Source organism: Colletotrichum aenigma (genome assembly GCF_013390185.1).
Source record: "Colletotrichum aenigma strain Cg56 chromosome Unknown KSG_Cg56_contig06, whole genome shotgun sequence".
NCBI classification, from domain to species: Eukaryota; Fungi; Ascomycota; class Sordariomycetes; order Glomerellales; family Glomerellaceae; genus Colletotrichum; species Colletotrichum aenigma.
The window spans coordinates 2,665,451-2,690,425 of NW_023500912.1; the positions used below are offsets into that span (position 1 = coordinate 2,665,451).

A 24,975-nucleotide genomic window follows, 5' to 3' on the forward strand; every position below is an offset into this window, starting at 1 on the left:
AGCGCGTGTACACAAACAAACTATTTTCGAGAAAACCAGAATTTTAATGATACCCTCGACTGGAGTAGGTAGTCCTCGGGGAGTTCCCTAGTCCACGCAATAATTGGGTATCGAATGAGACAAGACTGTTTTCTCTCCGCAATGTGTGTAATGTGCGACAGTGATCTCAGACTGGTCAAGTCATCTGACTGAGGCTCATGCGGCTCGTTGTAGCGTCGTAGTGTCTAGTTTCACACCGTGTCATGTTCATTGCGACCTTCCTCTCTGGATGAACAACCCCGTTCTCGATCACGAAGCGCATCGCAGATGGTGCACTTGACGTCATGTTAACTTCACTGTTTGTTTTTGAATTTAGAATATTGTACAACGCTTCTTCATCCGGAAGCACCACCCTCTCTGTGAAACGGGCTGTTGCCCTCTCCGTGGTGTATGTAGTCCAGACTCGCGGCTTAGTATGTTTACATAGGAAATTTTGCTCAAAAGCACAGAAAAAAGAAAAAGATGTGTGCGACGATCCAGGTTGCGGCGACCAAAAGCTTGCGCCGTTGCGGCCTCTCCTGCGTCTTTGGTATCGTCACGTTTATCCCCTCACCCACGCTCCCCAGTCCATTGAACGCCAATGTAATTTTTGATCGGCAAAGTCTGCTCTGGGTGACTTTGCAAGCTCGACAAAAAGCAAAAAGCCCCGCCTGTAGTGATGATCAAAACCCCTGAACCCATTATCCAAATGGCGCGGCCGAGAAAAAAGAGGGTATTATTAATAGAGGACCGCGCCGCAAGACCACTTCGGGTGACGAATTAGTGGGAGTGACCGTGGTCGTGGTCATGGTCATGGCTGTGGCCGTTGCCGCGGCTGTGACTGCTGTGGCTGTGAGCAGAGTTACTGCGCACACTGCCGCCGGCGGTTGTTGAGTCAGAGCAGCAGCCCTTGCCAACGCAGTTCTCAACGCAGTCCAGCAGACAGGCCTGCTTCGGCGAGCCGAAAGTCTGAGCAGCACCATCGTACTGCATCGCGCGGTGTGCGTTTTCGTCCTCGGGGTAGTCCTTATCACCACAGAACTCGGGCTGGATGGTGGCGGAATGGATACCGTAGGCGTGAAGGCACTTGCGAGCGCGCTTGGCAAGCTCCATATACTTCTCGCCGCCCTCAGCCGAAATGGGGAAGCTAACCTGAACGTGCATAGAGGCGACGATCTTGGTGTCGGAGAGTTGCCAGATGTGGACGTGGTGACAGCTGATAACGCCAGGGAGAGTTTGGATGTCCTCGCGAATATCATTCAGGTCGATGTGGTCGGGAGTGGCCTGAAGGAGAATCTTGGAGGTTGCCTTGGTAAGGGGGATGGCAGACTTGAGAATGATGAGCGTAATGAACAGAGATACGGCGGGATCAGCGTAGAAACGGCCGGGCCAGTCAGTAAGCCAGATGATAAGAGCCGTGACGATGACACCAACGTTGCCCAGGGCGTCACCGATGACGTGCAAAACCATGGCGTTCATACCCATGTCGCCGTGATCGTGGCCGTGGCTGCTTGATGCCTTCTTTCTCTCCTTGTTGTGGTTGTGGTCATGGTGCAGGCTGGACTCTCTTCTGGGGCGCTTAGAGGCGGAGCGGCCACGGCCATGGTCACTGGTGTAGGATTTGTTGCCATTGTTCGCGAGGAGAGGAGACTCTTCGTCAGCCTCGCCGTCCTCGACAACTGTCTCATCAATCTCACTCTCGCTCGTCGACTCCTGGCCATCAAGTTGGGGGCGGGTGGCAGCGATAATCTCCTGGCGGAAGCTGGAAGGATGAATGCTGAGGTCCTCAATGCTAGTGAGGCGGGAGTGGTGGCGGTTGCTGCTCTTGCGGCGATCGTGGCTCTTGGAAGTGGAAGCACGGCTCGTAGTACGGTCAGCCGGGTCTGAATCTCTCTCGAATCTAATGTGGCGAGTCTCGGACGAGGCAGCGACTCTGGCAACAACGGCTTCGGGGAAAACATCGCCGGCAGTACCGTCCTCGCTAATTACGTTTGTGGCACGGCCCTCCTCGGCGGCGTGTTCGTCGGAATGGGCGTGGGCGTGGTCGTGGTCGTGGTCGTGTTCGCCCTCCTCGTGGTCGTGGTCATGGTCGTGACCTCCGTGGGCATGGCCGCCGAGGACAAAAAATCCGACAAGGTTGGAGGCAAGGCCGAAGGCGCCGACGATAAGGATAAGCTGGGGGTTGTCGATCTCGGGAGGGTCGAAGAATCGGGTGATGGCCTCGAGGATGATGGAGACACAGAGAGCGATCAAGAAGACGGCGTTGAAGAAGGCACCGAGAATCTCTGCTCGCAGCCACTGCAAAGTCCGAGTCAGCTGGGAAGTGCTTCAATATTGAAGACAGAGGTAGCTTACGCCGTAGGAGTACTTGTCGGTGGTGGCTTTTCTCGCGACAGCGACTGCCCAAAGACCGACACAAAGGGAAATGATGTCGTTGAGCTACGTCGATTAGCAATGTGTCGCACATTGTGGTCCCGCGCAGTTGGCGAAACGTACCATGTGGAAGGCATCCGCCGTCAGGGCCAGCGACTTGACAACCAAACCAACAATCAGCTCAACCAGGAAGAAGACGACATCGATGGCCAGCATGATGCTGATCCTCGTCGACTTTGACCACGCCATGATGGGCAAGCGTCGGAATGATCGCGGACGATGGGAGGGGTAAATGAGCTTCAGGAGCTCAGTAAATTATTGGGTTGAGCCAATAAGGCCAATCGTGGACGGGAGGTGAAGTCGCTGTCGCCCTGAAGGATGATGAGTTGAAGTTGGAGATTGCGCGCGCAGACCAGGAAGGCTGAGTGCAAGGGGGTAAGGAAGTATGGTGTGAGGGGCGGCTCGCAGGTTATATTTGCGCAGGCACCTACCCACTACCGGCTGGCAACAAGATTGACTTTTCGGTTCGGTGGTGGACGGGATGGTGTTGGTGGAGGAGAGCGGTGCCCAGGGAAAAAAGAGACAACGAGAACAGAGACAGCGGCGGCGAGCTGAGTTCGGCGCTAGTTATGCTGTGTGCTGGATCTGTGGGCGATATGGACAGATGCAGAAAATCCCAAATAGACGGAAATCGCAGCCACCGAAGGGTGTCTGTCTGTTGTTGTTGTGCCGGTACAATCTGAAGGCCAATGTCACTGCTCTCGCACCGTTATTTTTGCTCCTTGTGACACGGTGACCGACGGAGAGAGAAAAGTCGGAACGCGGTCGGACGCAAAGACCGCCCAGTGCGCTGCGCGGGTTGCAGGCACGCAGTGCAGTACGTACGGATACTGGTGGTGCAGGCGCAGGTGCAGGTGGAGGAGGTAATGGGTGGTGGTGGACAGGGACCCGACATAAAGGATGACGGAATTAGACTTTCTTTGCTTTTTTTTCTGTTTCTTTTTTTTCCGCTCTTCTCCTGCCTACGTACCCGCATGTATCGTTCGCCTTAACTACCTACGCAGTGGCGTCGCCACCGCTGAGCAAAGATTGGGGGGCAATTGGGGTAAGGACTTTTCTACTCTGGCAGGCACCTGGCAATCTGGCAGGCCTGGCGAATAACATGTGCCACGAGCATCCAACACACAATAACAAACAGAAAGGATTAGCTCCAAACGAGACGAAGGCGTTTCCAGAAAAGGACACAAGATGGGCGATGTCTTCTTTTTGGGAATACCAGGGATAAGGAGACGCGCAGGGAGGTCCTAACTTCCGCGGCAGGGATGAGTAAAGGAGGAAAGGAGAAAAGCAGTCCGGCAGCTGTTTGCCCGGGCTGAATAATAGTGTCCCCCCTTTGTTTTACGGAAGAAAGCAGATCAGTTAAATGAAGTTCGGAGCTGCATCGGTCGTCCGTTCTTTGCAAGCTGCTTGAAGCTCGGGCACCGGACTTGAGGGGAAACTGTTTGGACGGGCATGGCCCGGCTCCTAGCATCTTGCGCGAGGGGACACTGGAAACCCCTGGAACTGCAGAGAGCAACAGCCCAGAGTCCTAGTCATGGTCATGGAGGCAACACGCGGCACCAATAGGTTCCGGAGTGCATTAGAAGACGATGATGCAGCATTATGAAAGCTTCTCAACGCGTCTGCTTCTACTCTACTCCGACATTTTTGTGGGCTGAATAGGTGCAGCAGTGGGTTCTGGGCAGTGAGCCTGCGTCTGTTGCGATTGGTCTCTGATTGGCTTATGCAGGGACTTATACCACCACAGTCACCACCGCCGCGATGAATCTGAGGGTCTCCCCACGGCTGGGGGCCAAACCAAACAACTTTACACTATTCCTAATGTTGGAGTCTTACTTCTAGCTTGCCTCCTTTCCTCCCTTCCTGTCCGTTTCGCCAGGCAGCCAGCAAATTCTGTAACAAAAGCTATCAACGTCGGTTCGGAGCTTTCTCACGGATACCGCCGTCGTGGGATTCCTCGTCGGCTCGGAGTAACATCGTCGGGTGTCACCGGATCGAGGAACCCCTACCAAACAACGCCGTATGCACATATACCGTCATTGGGTGGCAGATCATTCCATTCCAGAAAATATTGACGCAATCCTGGCTCTCCCATTCATCCATCCATCCATCCATCCATCCATCCATCCCAACGGGACCCCCGCCCGATTTCGGCGCCATACCAGTTTCGTTTCTTCGCAATCCTCCAACCAAAGGTGCCATGGATCGCGAGGCCCCCTGTTCCCCGACCCACGACGCCGGCTCAAATTCGGTCGGCCAAGCCGGGATCCGTCGTCGCACCCCACCCGTCGGCCCCGTTTCCCGAGTCACTGTGTTTCTTAGCACCGAGATCTGTGAAACTCGTTGTCCAACGTCGTTAATCAGCCTGGTGCTTGTCCATTTCTCACCAGCACGAACTCCAGCCGTACTTTCCGCTAAAATCACTCAATTACTACATAGATATAGAAATTGGAAAGCAGGAGCATATTCATCAGCTGCCTAATTAGGCATGCCAAGGTTCTCTCATAGACTCAGTGTGTCCGGTCATTGTCTTCGCGCTACGAAGATACTGATAGTATTTCGAGATGCAACAGAAATTCTGTAGTGAGGCTTCAAAGCAATTACAATTGCGTTCCTTGGGTGGAGAGAGGCATCGAATATGGGGACAGACCTACAACGCCGCCGTGTTAGCTCCGGACACAGGCTCTGATGTTATGGTTGTTAACTCAGCCTTTGCACAGTCGCAGGACGTGCAAATCGCTCGAGGTTCTTGAAACCCCTACTGAACTTACTTTGAGGACGTTACGCCAGAGCACCACAAGCAATTCCGACGTTCTCAACGACTTGCGTCTGGATACAGTTCGCAGTAAAGACTTGGTCTTCGACTTCGATCTCTTCTCTCGGTTAGAAGATGAGTTTTGCTAGCCGGGCAGTGTCCCCTATGACTTCAATTGTCGCGCACTCAATGCTTCGATCCGAAGATAGACGAAGACGATAGACGACGACAACAGACGACGACAATAGACGACGACAATACCAATTTTCAGAGGTGACGACGAAAGTGAGCAAACAGGAAATTCAGTCGCCTTGATATAGGAGAATAAGGGGTCTCAGTAGGATATACGGATTACACGGGTGTATGGCGGACACTGCCTTCCATCCCTGTCATTTCAATGGTCCCTTTTAGCGATCTAAGAAGTCAAATTGAACTTCAGCGTCGTGCGAAATAGAGGAACATGTCAGGAGTCTCGATGCCCCTCGACAAGTGGCCGCATGGAGAGATGAGGTAAAACGACAGAGGGTAAGGAAAGCGCTTCGAGGGCAGCTTTTACTGAAGCAAACGAACAATATTGCCCAGAATGCTTCTTCGCCAGGCAAGGCGCCGCAAGGCAACTGGTTCGCTTTGGCGGATCTTGTTGAGGCGTCGTATGTGACATCGTGATTGGAGACCTGGTGATATTGCAGTTGAAATGACCCCTCAAAGCATAGCTCACACCACATTCCCAACAAAAATGAATCTTCCTCAACCTGCGCACTCTAAGATTCGGAATTTGCAAACTTGCAACCCTTCTATCGTCACATCTCAGAAGGTCCCGCTACGATGTGATTACCTGTATATGTTGCTGAGATTTACCTTTGTTTTCTCATCATTGCCTTGAATCTGTCACAGTCTGGCCCACACGCTTCGTACCGGCCTTACGCTTTCCCAAAGTGCGTTGTGACATCCTTGAATATTTCGTTGTTTGGCAAGTGCAACTCACCACCACCCAGACCCACCACTTCATTCCATCTCTCGTACCTACCTACCTTACTTGACCAACTTCCATCCCATCTGCTTTCAACCAGTTCAGCTAGGGCCAAGTGGCCCAGTTGGTAAAACAAGAACAGCATAAATCAAATTCTTCTCTAGAGACGCTTCTGGTTGTCTGAGAGGGGCGCTCGTTCGAATCTCGTCGAGGGCCATGAAAAGGGTGATTCCTTTTTGATGCTTTTGCTTTTTCATTTGTCCTATTTGACAGTATTTTGCAGTCGAAAATTGTCACGGCGCAATACCGCTCCGAAAAAGCCAGTACTTTTTTACCCATCAGACTGACGGCACTAGATAAGTCACTCTGTGCCAGCCTATTATGTCCACAAATTCAGTCAGAAGCTTCGCGTGTCTCGTCCGCCTCACCCGTCCTTTCTCTCGCTTTAATTCAAAGTATTCGTAAAGCTCAAAAGCATGTTATAAGCCTCTTGGGAGTCTATGGAGCATGCTCCGAGCGGGACGTATACCCTCAGGAGGTTTCCGCTCACGCAAAAGCTTGTGCTAGGCTTTTGGGATTATCTTCAGGGACCAGTAGATGGCTTCAACGTGAGGAGGTGGCTTGACGCCCACAGCAAGTCTCCACCGCCCACGAGAAATAGACCTGCATCAAAAGCTAATGACCGAAAAACCGTACTGTATGAATTGTCTCATCCCCTTATAGGACATTTCTACTCATTTTGGATTCAGGCGTACAATATGGAATGATCTTCACCAATAGTGCCAACATAATTTTCACCTAGGTAAGAGGTGTATTGTTATAACTCTTCGCGAACTCCTCCAAGCCTGTATCTTGATACCCATATATCTAGATATATATTTCCCTCGTAGTCTCATCACTGCTTACCTATGAGCACGCCATCCGCGCCGATGCTGTGGCTTTAGTTCTGTGGCCACAGGCTTTGCGAATGCGTCCGCGATTGGCTTGTAATCGCGCCGTCCGCGTGGCTCTCACCTGATTATCCCACTTCCGCCCGAGCTCAACTTCTAATAACCACGCGGCAGATAGACTCAAGTAAGATTAACGCGTTATGGAAGTCTAATCAATTTGTGATTCACACGTCTCTTGTATTAGTGCTCAAAAATACTCTTGTACTAACGACATTACCGTCGCCGGATAGTCTGCTACGAACTTGAAAATCACCTAGACAGACGAACAGTATGAACCAAGAGTTCAGATGAACACCCTCGTTGACGTCTCTGCTCCATTAAAGCGGATAACAAGGCATCAAATGGTGCAGACCGCCCAGCCACCGCCCTCTTGGCTCCCATGGAGTGTCTCCGACAGGTCAACGCCGCGCCACACATACGCCCATTCGCATAGGCAACCCCGCATTGTCGCTCAATGTCGACCGGCCCTGTATCGATCTTCGTGAGCACACGCGGGTTAGAGTTTCTCGACAATTGCCATACCTCTGCCGTGCCCTCTCCGGCGTCTGCCTGAATGCACCTGCCCCGGGCCCGCTTGGTCACCGAGCGGAACGTTGGCGCCACTTGCAACCACGATACCTTCCGGATGGGCAGAGCTAATCATCGGGAGAGAAAGTCGAGATCGAAAATTTCTAGACGGAGGATTGTTTGCACTTCAACCCTTTTCAGCCGGTATTGAAGCAAGGCGTAATAGTTGCAGCGGCTATGGTTCATGGAGAACAGCCGACAGGCGAACCACCGAATGGGCTTCTTTGGTTGCAAAAGTTCCGGAGGGGAGAGGGTTGATAGTGGAGAGGAACAGATAACGTTTGAAGTAGCAGTCTAAGCGGAGATGTGATGAGGGAGAAGTCAAGTGGTGGCACGTGGGCTTCTGCCTGGAAGAAGTGGCGGGGTACCGGTGATATGTACCCATCCCGCCGCCGCCTCACCCGGACCCGGGCTCGGACACCAGGTGGATCACCTCCGACCGTTGACTGTACCCGAGCTCACGATCGCCTGATGAAGGGGAAAATTAGAACTAATCTGGGAGGGGGGGGGGGCTTTGATTCATTTCGTAGTCATCTGGTATAGAAAGCCGTTGTTGATTTGGCACTGTCTGAACACAACTCTGACATGAACCTTGTGAGATGATCGGCGGTCAACAAAAGCTGGCCTTCGGCTTGCATAATGACACTTTATCGTAAATCGTGTGCTATCCTGTCAATTGCTTGAATCGAGCAATGATTTTGTTGATTATCTTTCCAAAGGAAACATCCTCGTACTTGGCATCTGTATCCGTCATTGCCCCCACCTGAGATGTTCCAACGGAAACTTGTGTGACCCAACCTACATCTTCTTCATCAAATCATAATCGCCTGCATCCTTCCAATGATAGCCCAGTCATGTGATAGCTTTGGGCAGCTACGCGCGGGGTTTTCTCGCAAAGGTGGCCCTCGCCCAATGTCAAGAGTCATATCCAGCGTGGAAGATTAATCGATCGAAAAGCGGCATCGTTAAGTCAGAAAAGTGGCCTAAATTAACCCTGAGTTTCCAGTCGAGTAACATAGTCAAATGACCCCTGGCTTTCCAAATGGCGGATCAATCGAGCTCCAACACGTTCACTGCCATCTCAAATCCATTGGAGCCATCGCTTGAGTAAGTATCCCCGTGAGTATGTTGTCCCGTCTTTTCAGCTAAACACTTACCTAGCGTCATTACCTTGCATGGAATGAACTTGAAAGGCAATTCAGGCCACGCGGAAAACACATGGACACATGAGAATGGAGTCAATTGGCTTCGAAGTCTGTTGCCTAGGCGGCTTCCATTCGCGAGAATTTTGGCGTTCCAGTACAACGCCAAGGTGTCATCTGGCAGCTCCATAGCCGGTGTCAAAGCACAATCAATCAATCTTCTAAACTGTCTCAAGAATGCACGCAAGGTTCTGTCGCTCTCAGTACAAGAAATGCCCTTTATGTAAGCGCCATGGCTAATAACTTTCGCATGCAGATGAACGAAACAAGGCCGATGATCTTTATCGCACACAGCTTGGGAGGTGTCATCGTCAAGGAAGCCCTATCCATGGCATACAAAGAGCACAAAACTTATCCAATGATATGGATGTGCACATATGGCATTTTCTTTCTCGCTGTGCCCCATAAGTGGTCACCTTTTGCCGCATGGGGACAAATACTGAGGAATATACTATACGTGAATGAGCTAAGTAATTCTTTTCTCGAGAGTGTAACGGAGCAATCCAACTACAACAAGGAGCTGAATGCGAGATTTGAGCCTATTATAGAAGCATATAAGGTCTACAGCTGGATTGAGGGACTGAGTGTTGATTACTTCGGCATTGTAAGCCTATTACTCCAGTTTTCCAAGGTTAAAGAGCTCCTTTTAACATGCTGTCAACAGATCGTTCCAGAAGACTCCGCCAAGCTTGGTCTTTCGTCTGCTCAAGAGTTTTGCCGGGTGGCAGATCGCGATCATAGGTCAATATGCAAGTTTTCCGGTGATGATGACCGGGAGTGGATTGTACTCTCAGGGTGCCTGGGCGATGCAGCGCGAGCCGCAGTTGAGTTCAGAGGCTACAGCCCGATTATGGCCGTTCGCAAAGCTATGTTGGCATCTTCTGGACCAGAAAGTATTAGTACACGAGCCCCCTATCTATTACGTCTTGGGTTTCTGAAGCCTAACTTCACTGAGTAGCACAACAACCACAGGTTCTCTTATCTGAAGCAATCGAAGATGGTCAGAATATCATTGACAGGGTAGACTACTTTCTTTCAGGCGATGAGTACCGACAAAGAGCCGAAGTTGCAACATCTGCAAGAAACGATAACATAACGCTTGCAACGTGGTTCCTGACTCTGATATCGCCGTTATTCGCTTCCGAATTCCTGGTAGGCATTGTGATTGCTGCCATAGTGGCGCTGCTGCCAAGCAAAGAATACGCTCTGAAGAAGGGTTCCCAGAGCCAAGAGAATGAACAAAGGATTATCGAGGCAGAGTCTTGGGCGATTGAGAGGCTCGATGGGCATCTTCAAAATGTCTTGCGGTGCTCGAGTCGGTTCGACATGCCATTCGCTATCAAGAGCTTGAAGAACAGAACGAAAGATTGGCTCTCGAATTGAACCATGCCCAATATTTGCAGAAAAGACTACAGCAGCAGATCAGTCTCATTACGGACGACCTGTACGAGCGGCAGGGATCTCGAAACATGGCTGAGTATGTCTGTGTCGGCATTGAGAAAGTGCGGACAGAGGCGGCCGGTAAAACTAAGCAACAGTTTTACTTTGATGCGATCGAAACAGCCAAGGAGGAGAAGGAAAAGGCAGAGGAAAAAGGTTGGTACGACTGGTGTTGGAACGGGTTTCCTTGGAATAAGTGAAGCTATGATTCCTCATAACCATTTGAGTTTGATACGGCCAATTACAGTCCCATTACTTTACTGTCGATTCCTTGACAATGTCCAAGGCTATCAAAAGACCGAAGAAGATGAGAACGAGCTGCGGTGAATCAGCCAACGGGTTTCTCAACCTCCTTTGGTCATGTTCCACAAACCTACCGCTAAGAATCCCACAGCGAGTGACGTGACCTCAAACCCGCCGGCGATCGCCTTTCCGCGAAGCATTGCCTTTTGAAGCCTCCAAGCCCGACAGGCACCGAGCAGGGTTGTGCATATCGAAAGACCATAGCATACGGTGGCTAGAGGCTTACCAAGCATGGCGTATCCGAATCCTAAATCTGCTTGTTGCAGGGCAAATAGTTGGGCGACGATGGTTCCGAGGATTGCTGTCGCGACTCCTGTACGGAGATACGCTAGGAAAGTCCGCTCAAGCGCTTTGGCGAGGCAGAGACGTCGTGTCAGTGATAGGACAGGGTCAATTGCGATTGAGAGAACTAAAGGGTTTCGGGCAACGGTACCATGGCCTCAGCACAAATGAACTGGGGATGAATCATGAGCACATCCCCGTCATTGCCAGGCTCATCTCCATTATGGAGGTTTGGCTCCGTGGACCGCGGAGAGGATGTGAAAGTCCCCGAATCCTTGATCTTGATAACTTGCCATGTATGAAACTCCACTTGGAATAGTATTGACGGGCAAGAGAGGGTTGTACCACGTACCTAGATGATCACGACAGCTGTCGAAATCCACTACAACGCTGATCTGCTCGCTCCAGAAGCGTCGGACGAAACTTTGCTTCTTTGGGGAAATCGGCTCGTGGGCCGAAGATCCTAGGGCGGAACTCTGCGTCGTGTCGTCCTCGTCAGTATCTTGCGGGCATTGCGCCGGTGAGCGTTGTACGTTGTCTTCTTGCTTTTCTTGATGTCGCAATGGGCTGTCGTTTGGTGTGCCATGAGCTTCTTCTTTTGGAAGTTGCGGCTCCCACGCCTGCAGTTCGTATTCGACCATAGTCGGCACCGTAGTTTGCTGCAGGAAGGGCCCGAAGGCATGTGTAAGATACCGTATGTAAACACGGCACTAAGCCTCGGCCAAGAGAAGCCGTCGTAAGATTTGCGATGGGGAGGTCACAGCGACGAGTCTTCGCTAGCCCTTTTTCATGCAAGCGATACCATTTAGGGAGGGATGGAATGCACGAGAGTGGTGTAGTCGTGTTACTATGCTGCAGGGCCTCGGTTTTAGTTGCTGCAAGGATTTCGCAATTCGGGAAATTTGAAAGATTCAGAGTTGACAAGTGATTGCAAAAATTGCCATTGGGAGAGCAAAACCTGGAAAATCGAAACTATTCATCGTTTAGTACGTACATGATGTTTCGGGGATGGGACCGACCGGACGGCAGTCGGGAGCGGCAAAGACCATGATACTATTGATGGATGGATGTATGGATCGGCTGCCGGTGATAGGAAACAGTTTTGGCGACATTTGGGCCACTCCGCGATAGGGGAGTTGTTTGGTCGCTGAGAAGCGTGAGTACGGCGAGGTCCCACCGGACAAGGATGAGCGTGCAATGCGTTCATCATGTCTGCGGCAGTTGGCGGCATCGGAGGAGCTCCGATAGCCCACTTCCAGCCATGGAGCCGGCCGGGTGGAGAAGAGTTTCTGCGGGGGAACTGGAGTCTGGGGATTGTGGAGTGTTGGCTGACAACATCGCGACTTGAAGGTATAAGAAAATCGCGTAGTCTGTACCGAGAAAGTCGCGCTGTTCTGGAAACATAGGCGTCACACAGCCCGAGTTGACAGTTGCCAAAACTCTGGATCGGGAACCGTTCGGATCGGCTCCGTGGAGGTTCAGTGATGTTGGCCCTCTGTTACAGAGTCCGGGACTGACTCAACTTCTCAAAAAAGACACACTATTGAGGAGATGCAAGACAAGGCAACCAGACATTCGGATGAGGCGGTTTTGCGAGTTTCTCCTTGGCGAGACTCTAACCTACTGGGTGGCTTCCCCGCGAGAGACACTAAGAACCTTCTAGAGGGCCGTTTCCATGAACCTGAAGACGGGACGGGAACGAAGAAAGGGCGGCCCAGAAAACTTCCGGCTGGTTGTTTCCCGTCGTGAGTTGGGTCGCCGCATGGCAAGCGAGGCAGGTCATATTGTCTCCGCTTGCTATATTCAGGTACCCGAACTCCCCTGCTCCTTCCGCGACGTCCAGATCGCTTTTCTGAGCTCCGGTGTTGGAAAGAGGGCAAAGCGGGGCACCGATGGGAACCTTCCCCAACTTCGCACTGCCAAGCGCGCAATCCTCCTTCCGTGATGCTTCCTTCACATATTGCAACCTCCACATCTCAACACCCCGACTTGACTTCCTGCCTGCCCATGCAGATGCAGAGCTTGACGACCAAATTACTGCATATCACCGGCCTGCATCATCTCCGATCCTCGTCATGGAAGATTTTGCATGTGAAGTCCCAGCGGGAATGGAGCAGCGAAGAACCTCTGTTGTCTGCGTCACATCGATGGGATGAACCTTCGTCACAAGATGGCTGATCGAACCGGTTCCTGAACCGCAAAACCGCACACCCTCTGTTCGCACGCCAGCGCACAGAGGTTGATACCCTGGACAAACTCTATTATCGACCGCTTCCAGGGTGTCATCCATTTGCGCCAAACGGCTTGCTAGGCGGCGGTGATCCTCTTCTTTAAATCGAGAATGCGACTTCGCCATGCAAGCGAGGCAGCAATCGCCAGAACATCTCGATGCCTGGACGTGTCGAAGTTGTTCGCTCGGCTCGTCGCACTCTGGCGTTTGTCGATGGACCATGCCCTCCAACACTTCGGAATCCCGCCATGCCCAGAAACCAGGCACCGCCGGACACCGTACCTCGAAGCAACCCTCCATGTCCGTGGCACATCCTGTCAACGGCAATCCCCCGTGTCGGGTTTCTCGTTCCAAACAACAAAGACGTCTGGCTACAATCCCGGTTCATGGAAATAGAATTCGCCGTACGCTCTGCAAATCAAAGTTCAGACTGACAGTCGGCATGGCAAACTCTGGCGTTGATCATGTCCAGAGCCTGCGATTCAACGGCCTAATCTTCCATTGCAGCCTCGACGCTTCAGACAGTCATATTTTTGACCAACAGCAGGCTTGCCAGAGCTGAGGAACGATTTTCGGACAACACAGAATCACCAGCAACAACGACACCAGTCATGCCGCTACGGGAAACAAGCATGGTCAAAAGCCGTCCCTCTGGGACTCGGAATTCGGGCCCCACCACCCCTGGCATTTTCTCTCCGGTTAGCCAATCCGTCGCGGCCGTACGGGCAAGCCGGGCCGTCGCGCCGCCAGCTGGATCCTCTAGTCAGGGTTGGTGCAGGAGCGAGGAAAAGGCAACGTGGATCTCGAAATGCTCCTGTCAGCCATATGCAGTCTCCCGTCCGTCCTATCCTACTGGACATCACTCTCCCAACCATAGCCGCCTTCACCACTGAAATCGCAGTGGCCAAATGCGGCCCTTTATATCTCTCACCACTCAACTGTACATGATGCCGATCTCTTACGGGTTCTAGAAGCTCTGAAGATGCCCAGCTTCTTGCTGTGCTGCGAGAGCACGGGTAGTGGCCTCATTGGTGTGCTTTGTGTGCAATTGCCACTGCCAAACTGCCAAGTCCCGGCATTGCAAGATTCTCTGCATCGAAGGGCCGTCGGAAGATGGTGCCTGGACATTGCACCGTGAGATACTTCACACCATTGGCCGCTCGAAGCATTAGCCAGCAGCAGACCATGTTCGTCAGCTGGTTTGGTATCCGTGGCATTATTTCAGTAGATTGATTATTGAGAATTATCAGCTGGACTTTGCACGCAATGCGCAGTTCTGAAGCGATCCCACCTTGAGGCCCTCTTCGTCGGATGGAAGCGACGAAGGCCAGCCTGTCCGACGGTCCCTGTATCCATGACCATGCGGCGATAGCAACCGGTATGCCGGGGGCCCCATCCTAACACACCCATGGAGAGGCTATGTGGAGTGACTGGAGGCATGCGGGGATACTGAGGTGAATCTTGGTTCTCACCACAAATCTTTCGGCTTGTTCTGGGATCCCACATTCCAATAAGACAAGGTCAATGGCGGTTCTTCATCCTAATGCTGCTGGAGATTGCCATAATTCGGAGTCGATTATCACGATGCAACGGACACGTTAGGCCAAGGAAAACAGGGCCAACGACTTTCTCGAAGCATACGGTCCTGCATCTTCCTGCGCCATCCTGCTTCGGGCTTTTTTCTAGTTACTGTTAGCTGGTGCTAGCTCCACATCTTGCGGCCATGCAATGATGGAGGTACGAACATGGCAGCCCTGAAAAAAGGTACGATGCTTTAAACGGAACCGTAACCGATGTTACAACCAAGAAGATGCACGATTTAGCTAACCTCACCCCCTGGGAATGCTCTGACGGGAAGCTGTACAGCGCTTCGGTGTGCCTGGTTCCCCCACTCAGTCACACTATTCACTGTCAGTTTGTCAATCTGATGCACTCCCCAAATAATCAACCCCAACCTGTGCAGTTTTCTCAGCTTATTCAACTTCCACCGCAGAAACGGTCCGCCCCTACCGGCGTGCCTACTTTGCCCAGAATGCAACAAAATAACAAAGGCGCAGCATCCATGGAGAGCAGGCATGGACCTTGCAAGTCAACATCCTGTATGGGACGTCGACCAAGAAGGCACTCTGGGTTATCAACGCGCCAGCAGTCAGCGGAATACCGGCATCCCTCACCTGCAGGAGAGCTGAAGTATTTTGCGCATGAGGTCTTCCCATCCTCCTACTGACCCGATGCCTCCGTTTTGTATCATATACGGACGGAGAAATACCCTCATACACCCGGCATATTACGAATGGGGGTTCCGTTTGTTCCTTATCCGGGGAGAAGTGGCTCTCCGTCCCTGCGCATACTAGTCTTCTTTACGTCCCCTGCCTGTGTGGTATCTTGCCATCTTCCTCGCTCACCCCCTTCCACACCTGTTGCTATCATTCCCGTCTTTTTTCTCTCCGCCGTTGGCCCATATTATCTTGATACCTAGTGATGATCTTTCATTTGTACCGGTTAAATGTCGGCCTCGTCTGCTGAAAAGCGTTTGTGCTGGCAGTGCACCCACGCCTCGGGTTCCATATAAGTCTTATATGAGTCCATCACTACCGTATTGCTTCTCTCTCATCTGAAGCTTACTACATGTCGAATTTCCCCCCGTAGTGGTCAGATTCGAGGAAGCACGTCTTGCAAACGACACGATTACTTGTCAGGGTTTCTTTTATGGTTTGACCTTTCTCATTCCATTTTCTACACTGAACATACCTTTGGGCATTGGCGTCAGGCTCCTTGTATCCTTGCCATCGCTATCTTTCAACCCACAACATTTCGCTGTCCGTCTTGCTACGCAAGTTGGAAGTGTTTCGGTCTGAAGACTGGAGCTCGACCCCAACATGAATAGTTTGGCTCAGCGAGCTAAGGATCACGAAGTCGATCCGCCAGCCACTCCCCCAGAGACCGAGATGAGCAACTCAACCCCAAACACGGAGTTCTCTCCTCCATACAGCCCCCAACAAAAGGTGCAGCAGATAATGAAGGACACCAGGGTGGCAGCGAGGAAGAAATTGGAGCAGCTCACGCTTGAAGAGAAGGTACGGCTAATGAAGTCCCTTCAGTAATATGGAGAAATGTTGCTGACTCTTTCTGGAGGTATCTCTACTTACAGCCGCAGACTTTTGGAGAACAAAGACAATCCCATCCAGGAATATCCCAGCGATCAAGACATCAGATGGTCCCAATGGTGCTCGCGGGGGGATATTTGTCGGGGGAACCAAGGTCTGTCATTTTGACCGAGTACTCCAAATGATGGGTAACTGACTATACAAGGCTGCACTATTCCCTTGCGGCGTTTCTCTCGCAGCGACTTGGAATAAGGAACTGCTCTACGAAGTCGGACAGCATCTGGCAGATGAGGCCAAGGCTAGGTCTGCCAACGTTCTCTTGGCGCCCACCGTCTGCATGCATCGCCATCCTCTCGGTGGACGCAACTTCGAGTCCTTTTCTGAGGACCCCCTTCTGACCGGGAAGCTGGCCGCTCAGTATATCCTTGGCCTACAGGAAAAAGGAGTTGCGGCAACCATAAAGCGTTTGTGTTCACCGGGCAATGACATTTTATCAGTTTGAATGCTAAGATTCGATAGACTTCGTGGGCAATGAGCAGGAGACCCATAGATTGACAATAGATTCCCTCATCCAGGAGCGTCCGCTTCGCGAGATCTACCTTCGACCATTTGAAATCGCTGTTCGAGAGGCGAATCCATGGGCTCTGATGTCTTCCTACAACCTTATCAACGGTGTGCATGCGGATATGAACAACTTCACGCTTCGGGACATTCTTCGAGGCGAGTGGGGTTACGATGGGTAAATCTACCTCTGATGACTTCTTTAAAGACTTGACTGACATTGCTTAGAACTGTTGTTTCCGACTGGGGCGGTACCAACTCTACATCCGAGTCAATCATTGCGGGATGCGATATTGAATTTCCCTACTCTTCCAAGTGGCGTTTCGATAAAGTCATTGAAGAGATGAAGAACGGCAAGATTGCCAAAGAGGACATTGACCGTGCCGCCGAGAATGTTCTCACTTTGGTCGAACGTCTAAAGGGCGACGATATGTCTGCAGAGGAAGCGGAGAAAGAGGACAATCGAGAATCGACAAGAAATCTCATTCGTACCGCAGGAGCAGAGGGGCTTACCCTCCTGAAGAATGATGGTGCCATCCTTCCTCTGAACCCCAAAACAACAAAGGTCGCTGTGATAGGACCAAATGCGAATCGAGCAATTGCAGGAGGTGGAGGCAGTGCTAGTCTCAACCCATACTACAGAACCGTTCCTCTGGAGAGCATTCGGGCTGCATCAGAGGAGGAAGTCACCTTTGCGCAAGGATGCCATATCTACAAGTGGCTTCCGGTCGCGTCGCCGTACTGTACCGAGAAGTCGGGCAAGCCAGGCGTTGGCATTGATTGGTACGCCGGTGATAAGTTTGAGGGAGAACCCATCGTCATCCAGAGACGCACCAACACAGATCTATTCCTCTGGGACTCTGCCCCGCTCAGCGAAATTGGTCCTGAATGGTCAGCCGTCGCTACCACCTATTTAACATCGAAGACAACCGGAAAGCATACTGTCAGCTTCATGAGTGTTGGGCCTGGAAAGCTGTATGTCAACGGAAAGCTTGCCTTGGATCTATGGGATTGGACCGAAGAGGGGGAAGCCATGTTTGACGGCTCAGTGGACTATCTGGTTGACGTCGACATGGAGGCTGGGAAGCCGGTTGAGCTCAAGGTCGAGATGACCAACGAACTCCGGCCCATCGCCAAGCAGAAGCAATTCGGCATCACCCACAAGTACGGAGGCTGCCGAATCGGTTTCAAGGAAGAGGACCAGGTCGACTTCCTCCAAGAGGCAGTAGATACCGCTAAGGCAGCAGACGTGGCTGTTGTCATCGTCGGGCTCGACGCGGAATGGGAATCTGAGGGATACGACAGACAAACAATGGACCTTCCGTCTGACGGAAGCCAGGACAGGCTCATCGAAGCAGTTGTCAAGGCAAACCCCCGCACTGTCGTTATCAACCAATCCGGCACACCAGTCGCTATGCCGTGGGTTGACCAAGTGCCCACCATCATCCAAGGTTGGTATCAGGGACAGGAGGCCGGAAACGCTCTTGCCGATGTACTCTTTGGATTCAAGAATCCCAGTGGGAAGCTCCCGGTTTGTACCACCCCTCCCGTCTCCAGCGTCCACTAATGTCCTGTAGTCTACATTCCCCAAGCGCATTCAAGACACCCCTGCTTACAACAATTGGCCCGGGGAGAACCTGAAGGTCAACTATGGTGAAGGCCTATACATTGGCTACCGCCACTATGAGCGAGCACGCATCAAGCCTCTATTTCCATTTGGTCATGGCCTTTCCTATACCACCTTCGAGTACGGACGCCCCTCGATCAGCACCAAGACGCTTACGTCCCGGGGAACGATTGAGGTGGTCTTCGCGGTGAGCAATATCGGCTTAGTGTCTGGCTCCGAAGCCGTGCAGATTTATGTGCGTGATGACAAGTCGAGGCTACCCCGTCCGGAAAAGGAGCTTGTGGCTTTCGAGAAGGTGTTCCTGGAAGCCGGGGAGACGAAGCACCTCCACATTTACCTGGACAAGTACGCCGTAGGCTACTATGACACATCCGTCCCGGGATGGATCGCTGAGGAGGGCACTTTCAAAGTCCTACTTGGCGCGTCATCTGCTGACATCAAGTAAGTTGCCGTTCTTGTCACCTGCGAGGTACAGGCACTAACCGTGACTGCCAGACACTCTGTCCAATTTGATGTGAAAGAATCCTTCAGCTGGGTTTTCTAGACCTGAGTTTCTTTTGATCCAGGATACATACCATGCCATATGTTTCATTATTTCAGTCATGTATCTCACCATGTTTGAGATGTCATAGCCGGGTAGATGTATGAATTTGTGGACACATCCAGGTCACCAACGTCTCTACATAGGAACAAGACAAGCTCCGTTGCACTCCTTCATCATCACGCCCTCTTTTTGTAACTCATGGGGGGCTCCAGGTACAGGATTCGACCTTAAGAAAGGATATCGGTGACTGCCTGCGTTATTCATCTGCATGGGAGTGGACTTTAGTCTACTCAGGGGGCACATGACAAGAGTGTAATAGAAGCCCGGCTCGTGTCGCAAATGTATCGATTACGTCTTTGACAGAGCATCCAATCTTGTACGTTATGGGAATCTGCAAGTGAGTCTCGTGCCAGACTTACCGCCAGAGACATGCATGGTGTTCCAAGAAACGGTTCGGCCTAAGGTACACGCCTCGGAACCAGTCGGCTTATTCAAACGTTTCTGCCTGTAACGGCGACTTATACCGTTTACCAAAAGTGCCTGGGTTGTAGACGGTGGTGTGGGATCTCGGGACGAAGCTTCCATGCTTCCCAGAGCGGATTGATGGGGGCGTGCTCCGAGCCTTACCTTATCTTGCATCGTGAGGGGAGCTCGATGGTACCCTGTCTCCCAGTGAAGCCCCTGGCCATGATGAAGGTCTTTTGTTTCCACCAATATATGCTAATGAAGAAGACATGGTTCGTGTTGATTGTCGATGTCCACGTGTATGTGCTGCTTTGGGGGACTGATGTTGTGATCGTCTGCTGGGCCTGTTGCAGTGAGCATGGGGCCGTGGGGGGTTGCGTGGTGTCTCGCAGCCACGAGGTTTGAACTTGGCAATTCTGGGGGTTTGGGTGGATGGATGGTGTAGCGATGGCATGTGATGTTGTAAGCCATGGATCTCGTCGTCACTAGGGAGGCGCCCACGGCGTTATGTAGAGAGGTGTAGCTGGGGGGCTGGGTGTGTAAACAGCTCACGAGCTCGCATGGACATGCCGCGGAGAGGCGCCATTTGTTGCGATCTGACGTGGTATCAACGTTGCAGCGGAGCCAATCTCGTCTCGGTAGCCGGCTGAATGGGAGTTGTACAGCACGAGAGTCACGAGGCATGTGTCGGTTCCAAGAGTTTTGCGGCGATGATGATGATGCTGGTGGTGTTTTGATAAAGTCATGTATGATGGTGTGCGGAGGACGGTTGAAGTCTCGGACCGGTCAGCGTTGTGTCGGCTTACGGGACTTTCTCTTCGGCGAAGATTCTTGAGTGTGTGTAGGAGCAAGTCTATATGGAGGAAACGTTTCAATGGAGAAGAGGAGGTGGCGATGGCTTCATTATTTTGAATAAATGGAATTACCTCAGCCAGCAAAGCACACGCCCCTCATTAACCCGAAAATGAACACATCCCGTCTCAGCCAACGACAACATTAGATTCGCCACGACACTGCTTTCAGGCCTGTTTCTCCTTGCCATCCGCAGCGACAGGTATGCACAGGATGAACATCAAACAACCGCCCTCGCTCCGGAAAGGGCCGTGTTCCATGCCGGGCTTGCGATATGCGTAGGCGCCCTCGGTCCAGCCCTCGCCCAGGCGGACGTCGAAGAGGTCGCCCTGCGCGAGGTAGATCTCCTCGACGTAGTCGTGGACGAAGAGGGGCTGGCGGTTGGCGGCGCCGGGGCGCCAGCGCTGCAGGGTCGTGCGCCGGCCGGTGGCCGGGTCGGCGTTGAGGAGCATCTCGTCGACGCCGGGTTCCAGCTCGGTCCAGGAGCGGCCGGGGGCGGAGGCTGCGGGGTGGAACTCGAATTGTTCCATTGCGCGGCTGTGTGTGTGACGAGTTTGTTGTTCCCGGTGGGGACTGTGGGATTTGTTTGTAAGTTTGGTGGTGTTGAGATGAGTTTGATGAGGTCGATTAGGCGAGAGCTTGTTTGTTAGCTGAGTTCATTCATGCCTTTGAGTGGCATTTGAGCGTTTAATGCATTGTTGCTCTTGGACACGGCTCATCACTCTGGCTTGGCTGTTCACTCGACCGAGGTTGATTTCTAAGCCTGGAATGTCAGTGTAAGAGGGCGTCATAGGCGATGCTGATGGTTGAGAGTCCTTGGAAGTCCAAGCCTTGGGCTGATGGTCGAAAGACCAAAGTCCCATGCCGGGAAATCCTTCAGTTGCGATCCATAGGTAAAGGCTAGACTCGGCGTGTCAAAAGGAACAAGAGCGGAAGGTAGGTTGCTTCTGCGGGTTAGACCTGCCGAGCGTACCTACTTAGCCCCGGGGAAAAAGGAGCGTCAGTGTGGAGCTCCCTTCCCAGTCGAGCTGAAGTGTGCTGCTTACCTATGTGGGCTCAGCTGCAGCAGCTATCCGTACCTACCTACCTTAGGCCCACGGGTGCTTCCAGCGACGTTTCCCCCCAGCGGGGACCTGGCCGGTGGAGGGCGTCGGGGGCATCCCAAGCTGCCAGGACCGCCCCGTGGCCATATCGTGATCCGTGAAATGGGTGCGGCGACACATCTCCTGCACCTTCCCTTCAGGTTCATTGTCGCCACGCGTCTTCTCTCCTTTATTTTCCAATGCCCATTTCCTCCATTATCTCCCCTCTCCATTCTCAGCTCTCTGACGCAGGCGCCCGACAGCCTTTGTAACGGAGCTACAGACAGCTGCAAAACGTGTTTCTTGTGTTTCCCATTGGATTTCTTTGTTCCGTTGTACCCGACTGAGGTTACCCACGTTGACTGGACCTTTCCCTTGCTTCATTCCATCGTTCCAACCTTGTGTCATATCAACCATTTGAGACTGCGACCCCCAGATCCATTCCTGACGACCGAGACAATCGCGCGCGACCTGCCGAAGCCGAAGAACCGCGCGCCCATATTCCATCCACCCACACACACGGCGCGCATAGTACATACACCCGCATACGCAAGCCTGCCCACACACGCTTGTCAGGCTTCTGCGACCATTCCATTCCGGGGGCCCGAAAAAAAAAGAAAAAAAGGGAGCAGCCAGCCCAGAGTTGCAGGGGAATGGCACGCGGGCGCACCACGGCATGATGGCTCCGCCTTACAGCAACGGGTACGCCTACAAGGGCAAAGGTCCTTCGGCTTTGCTCTTCCAACACAGTGGCGGTAGCTTCCGCGACCGCGCCAGACCTGTCCTCAACGCCGCTGCCCGACTATCGCAAAGACTCTGGCATTTTTGGCAAACCCGTGGACGACGCATGACCATCAACATGCTGTACCAGGCCGGCTGGCAGCTGCGCCAGAACCTCACCGCGCGCCGCCTCCTGAGCTTCCCCCACCTTCTGGTGTGCTTGTGGTTGCTCATCCTGCTTTGGGGCGAGCGCTGGGTGTTCAGCAGTCGGGTCGCCGACTGCAGATGGAGCAATTGGGAGAGCTGGGTAAGCTGAGCGTTTGCGTGCTTGGAGGATGCTATACTGACAATGGACAGCCCGCAGGAGCGAACCCTCACCACCTCATTTTCGTTGCCGACCCCCAAATCACCGACCCTCATTCATACCCCGGAAGGCCGTGGCCTCTGTCAGAGCTAACCGTACTCATTACCGATAACTACCTTCGGAGAGGCTTCACGCAGCTTCAATCGCAGTTGATACCCGATTCGCTCTTCTTCTTGGGCGATCTATTCGACGGCGGGCGAGAGTGGAAGACGGGCAAAGGCGACTGGGCAGACCCTGAATGGGCAGCTGCGCGACGACCCAAGAGCGAGCGGCCACACGCAAAGGAGTGGAACGAACATTACGGCGACAAGTACTGGTTGAGCGAGTACGAACGATTCGGCGACATATTCTTCAGCGACTGGGCGAGCCTCGGTGGTACGAAGGCTGGGAATTGGCAGAGAGGGCGCAAGCTGGTTGCAAGCTTGCCGGGTAACCACGACCTTGGCTACGGCGACCAGGTCAAGGTGTCGGTCAGAGAGCGCTTCGCATCATTCTTTGGCGACGTCAATCGCGTCGACGTAATTGGCAATCATTCTATTGTCTCCGTCGATACTCTCTCCTTGAGCGCCAGCTCATCGGTGCAAGCTGAGCGAGGCGATCTGAGACCGATTCACACGCCAGCGGACGTCTTTCTCAAGGACGTAAAGTTCACCAAGAGGAAGGCTGTGGAGAAGGAACTGCGCTTCTGGAGGGGCGACGTGGAGGGTCTTGGGTACAACCACTTGGTGGAAGATCTGGAAACGGCGGACGTCGAAAACGTCCCGACGATTGCGCCAGGCGAAGACGGTCCCGACTTTCCCACGATTCTTCTCACGCATGTGCCGCTGTACCGAGACCCGGGAACTCCCTGCGGACCGTACCGGGAGCACTGGCCTCCTGCCAAACCGCCAAGAGGTCAGAAAGGTCCCGTCATCCCGGATCATCGGAACGCAATCTCGGTTTCCGGCGGTTATCAATACCAGAATGTGCTGGACGAAGACGCCTCTGTCAATCTCGTGAAGAGCGTGGGCAATGTGGTTCATGTCTTTTCCGGTGACGATCACGACTATTGCGAGGTGGTTCATTCCCCTAAGAAAGAGAGCGTCCGCGAGATCACCGTGAAGAGCATGAGCATGGCGATGGGTGTTCCGACCCCCGGCTTCCTCATGGTCAGTCTGTATAACCCCGTCGATGCCAATGGCAAGCCTCTTCCCGGCGCTCCGGAAAAGACGCTGCAAACCCATCTTTGCTTGTTGCCGAACCAACTGGCTACTTATGCCAAGTACGTCGGCTTCATCTTCGTCAGCGTTGTCGCCATTGGCATCCGATCGTTCCTGGTGCCTGTCCTCAACCTGACGCCGTTCGCTCTGGAGGCAGAGCAGCCGAATGGCGCCATTCTACCCACTTTCAAGGAAAAGGTAGAGGACGAAGGAACTTACAACATGCGGTCGACCTCGGCATCGTCCGGAACCCGGTACCAAACCAACTCGTCGTCACGAACCAGAAGCGGATCGCTGATGAACGGCTCCGCCCCTCTCCCGCCACCCAAGACCAAGCAAAAGAAGCAAGGCTGGGGGCACCGCACACCGAGAATTGAAATCTTCCAAGACGACTTCTACGGAGCCGGCAAGCCTCGGTTGACTTGGAAGGCAGCGTCGCAGCGGTCGAGAACGACTGTTGGACGCGTGGTCCGAGAGATTGGCTTCTCAACGTGGAGAGTCACGTGGATGGTGGTCTTGTTTTGGTCATATCTTGCATATAAGGGATAGAGAGGTTCCGCATTCTCCAGCATGTATTATTATCATTCATCATCGTTTTTCGAAGACTCTGGCATCGAGCGGATTTTGCATTGGCGGGCTGTTTGACTGAAAAACTGCTGGGTCGAGTCACTGGATACAAAAAAAGGTCCGTCGGCGTTGTCGTTTCCTTGTATTATAGCACATCTGTCAAAGAGTCCAAAGGCTTTGAGTTACAAGCCTTTGATGACTATGGTTTCTTGAAGTTACACATGATACATTCACGCAGTCTGAAAGCATGACCATCCCCAGTGTTCAAAATGCAGACCCATTTGCAGTTTCCCCTTAAAGCCCTGCTAGCTCAAATCGTCCCTGCTGGGTTTATTCCGTCCGCAGTCTGTATCAGCAGAAGCAAGCCTGAGCAGCAAATTCATGCCCCTGAACCGCACGCTTGATTCGCTGCTTTGCCAGGCACATCGTTGTTGAGCTGAGAACCTGGGATAACTTGCACAGTATGTTCGATGATATCAAAATGACGAGCACTCGTCCAGTAGCAACGACCGGTCCAAAATATCCTGTTGATATCTAGAGCAAACCCGGCATAGCGCCTGCGAGGGTCCAGATAGTACTCAAGAGACATCTTCGGGGTGGAAGTCGGGATTCAACCAAGTTGCCGAGTTTAACGAACATACCTGGTACAAAATCCCTGATTGAGCCGTCTTGAGGAAGGAAAAGACCACTGTCACTGTATTCAGAAGGGTAAGTGAATCAAGTCCAAGGCTTCTACA

The 24,975-nt window shown here is 52.6% G+C and overlaps 5 protein-coding genes across 5 annotated transcripts; 2 read left to right on the plus strand and 3 right to left on the minus strand.

Annotated features, from left to right (window-relative positions):
• Positions 1 to 798: 798 nt before the first annotated feature.
• On the minus strand, positions 799 to 2,640 carry ZRC1 (Zinc/cadmium resistance protein; the record flags this gene model as incomplete). The annotated part of the gene is made up of 3 exons (XM_037325010.1): positions 799 to 2,316; positions 2,374 to 2,457; positions 2,515 to 2,640. The coding sequence occupies 3 exons, from the start codon at positions 2,638 to 2,640 to the stop codon at positions 799 to 801; spliced, it is 1,728 nt and encodes a 575-aa protein (XP_037176470.1).
• Positions 2,641 to 10,587: 7,947 nt separating this feature from the next.
• CGCA056_v009764 (uncharacterized protein) lies at positions 10,588 to 11,561 on the minus strand (the record flags this gene model as incomplete). The annotated part of the gene is made up of 4 exons (XM_037325011.1): positions 10,588 to 10,653; positions 10,713 to 10,987; positions 11,273 to 11,396; positions 11,454 to 11,561. The coding sequence occupies 4 exons, from the start codon at positions 11,559 to 11,561 to the stop codon at positions 10,588 to 10,590; spliced, it is 573 nt and encodes a 190-aa protein (XP_037176464.1).
• Positions 11,562 to 16,029: 4,468 nt separating this feature from the next.
• On the plus strand, positions 16,030 to 18,989 carry bglB-3 (Beta-glucosidase B; the record flags this gene model as incomplete). Its single annotated transcript, XM_037325012.1, has 7 exons — positions 16,030 to 16,227; positions 16,286 to 16,411; positions 16,463 to 16,721; positions 16,777 to 16,996; positions 17,047 to 18,349; positions 18,396 to 18,886; positions 18,941 to 18,989. 7 exons carry the CDS (start codon positions 16,030 to 16,032, stop codon positions 18,987 to 18,989), a joined length of 2,646 nt encoding a protein of 881 aa, XP_037176463.1.
• Positions 18,990 to 20,473: 1,484 nt separating this feature from the next.
• Positions 20,474 to 20,836, minus strand: CGCA056_v009766 (uncharacterized protein; the record flags this gene model as incomplete). Its single annotated transcript, XM_037325013.1, has 1 exon — positions 20,474 to 20,836. The coding sequence occupies one exon, from the start codon at positions 20,834 to 20,836 to the stop codon at positions 20,474 to 20,476; it is 363 nt and encodes a 120-aa protein (XP_037176467.1).
• A 1,231-nt stretch (positions 20,837 to 22,067) lies between these two features.
• CGCA056_v009767 (Uncharacterized protein) lies at positions 22,068 to 24,220 on the plus strand (the record flags this gene model as incomplete). The annotated part of the gene is made up of 2 exons (XM_037325014.1): positions 22,068 to 22,415; positions 22,466 to 24,220. 2 exons carry the CDS (start codon positions 22,068 to 22,070, stop codon positions 24,218 to 24,220), a joined length of 2,103 nt encoding a protein of 700 aa, XP_037176465.1.
• Between the last annotated feature and the right edge of the window lie 755 nt (positions 24,221 to 24,975).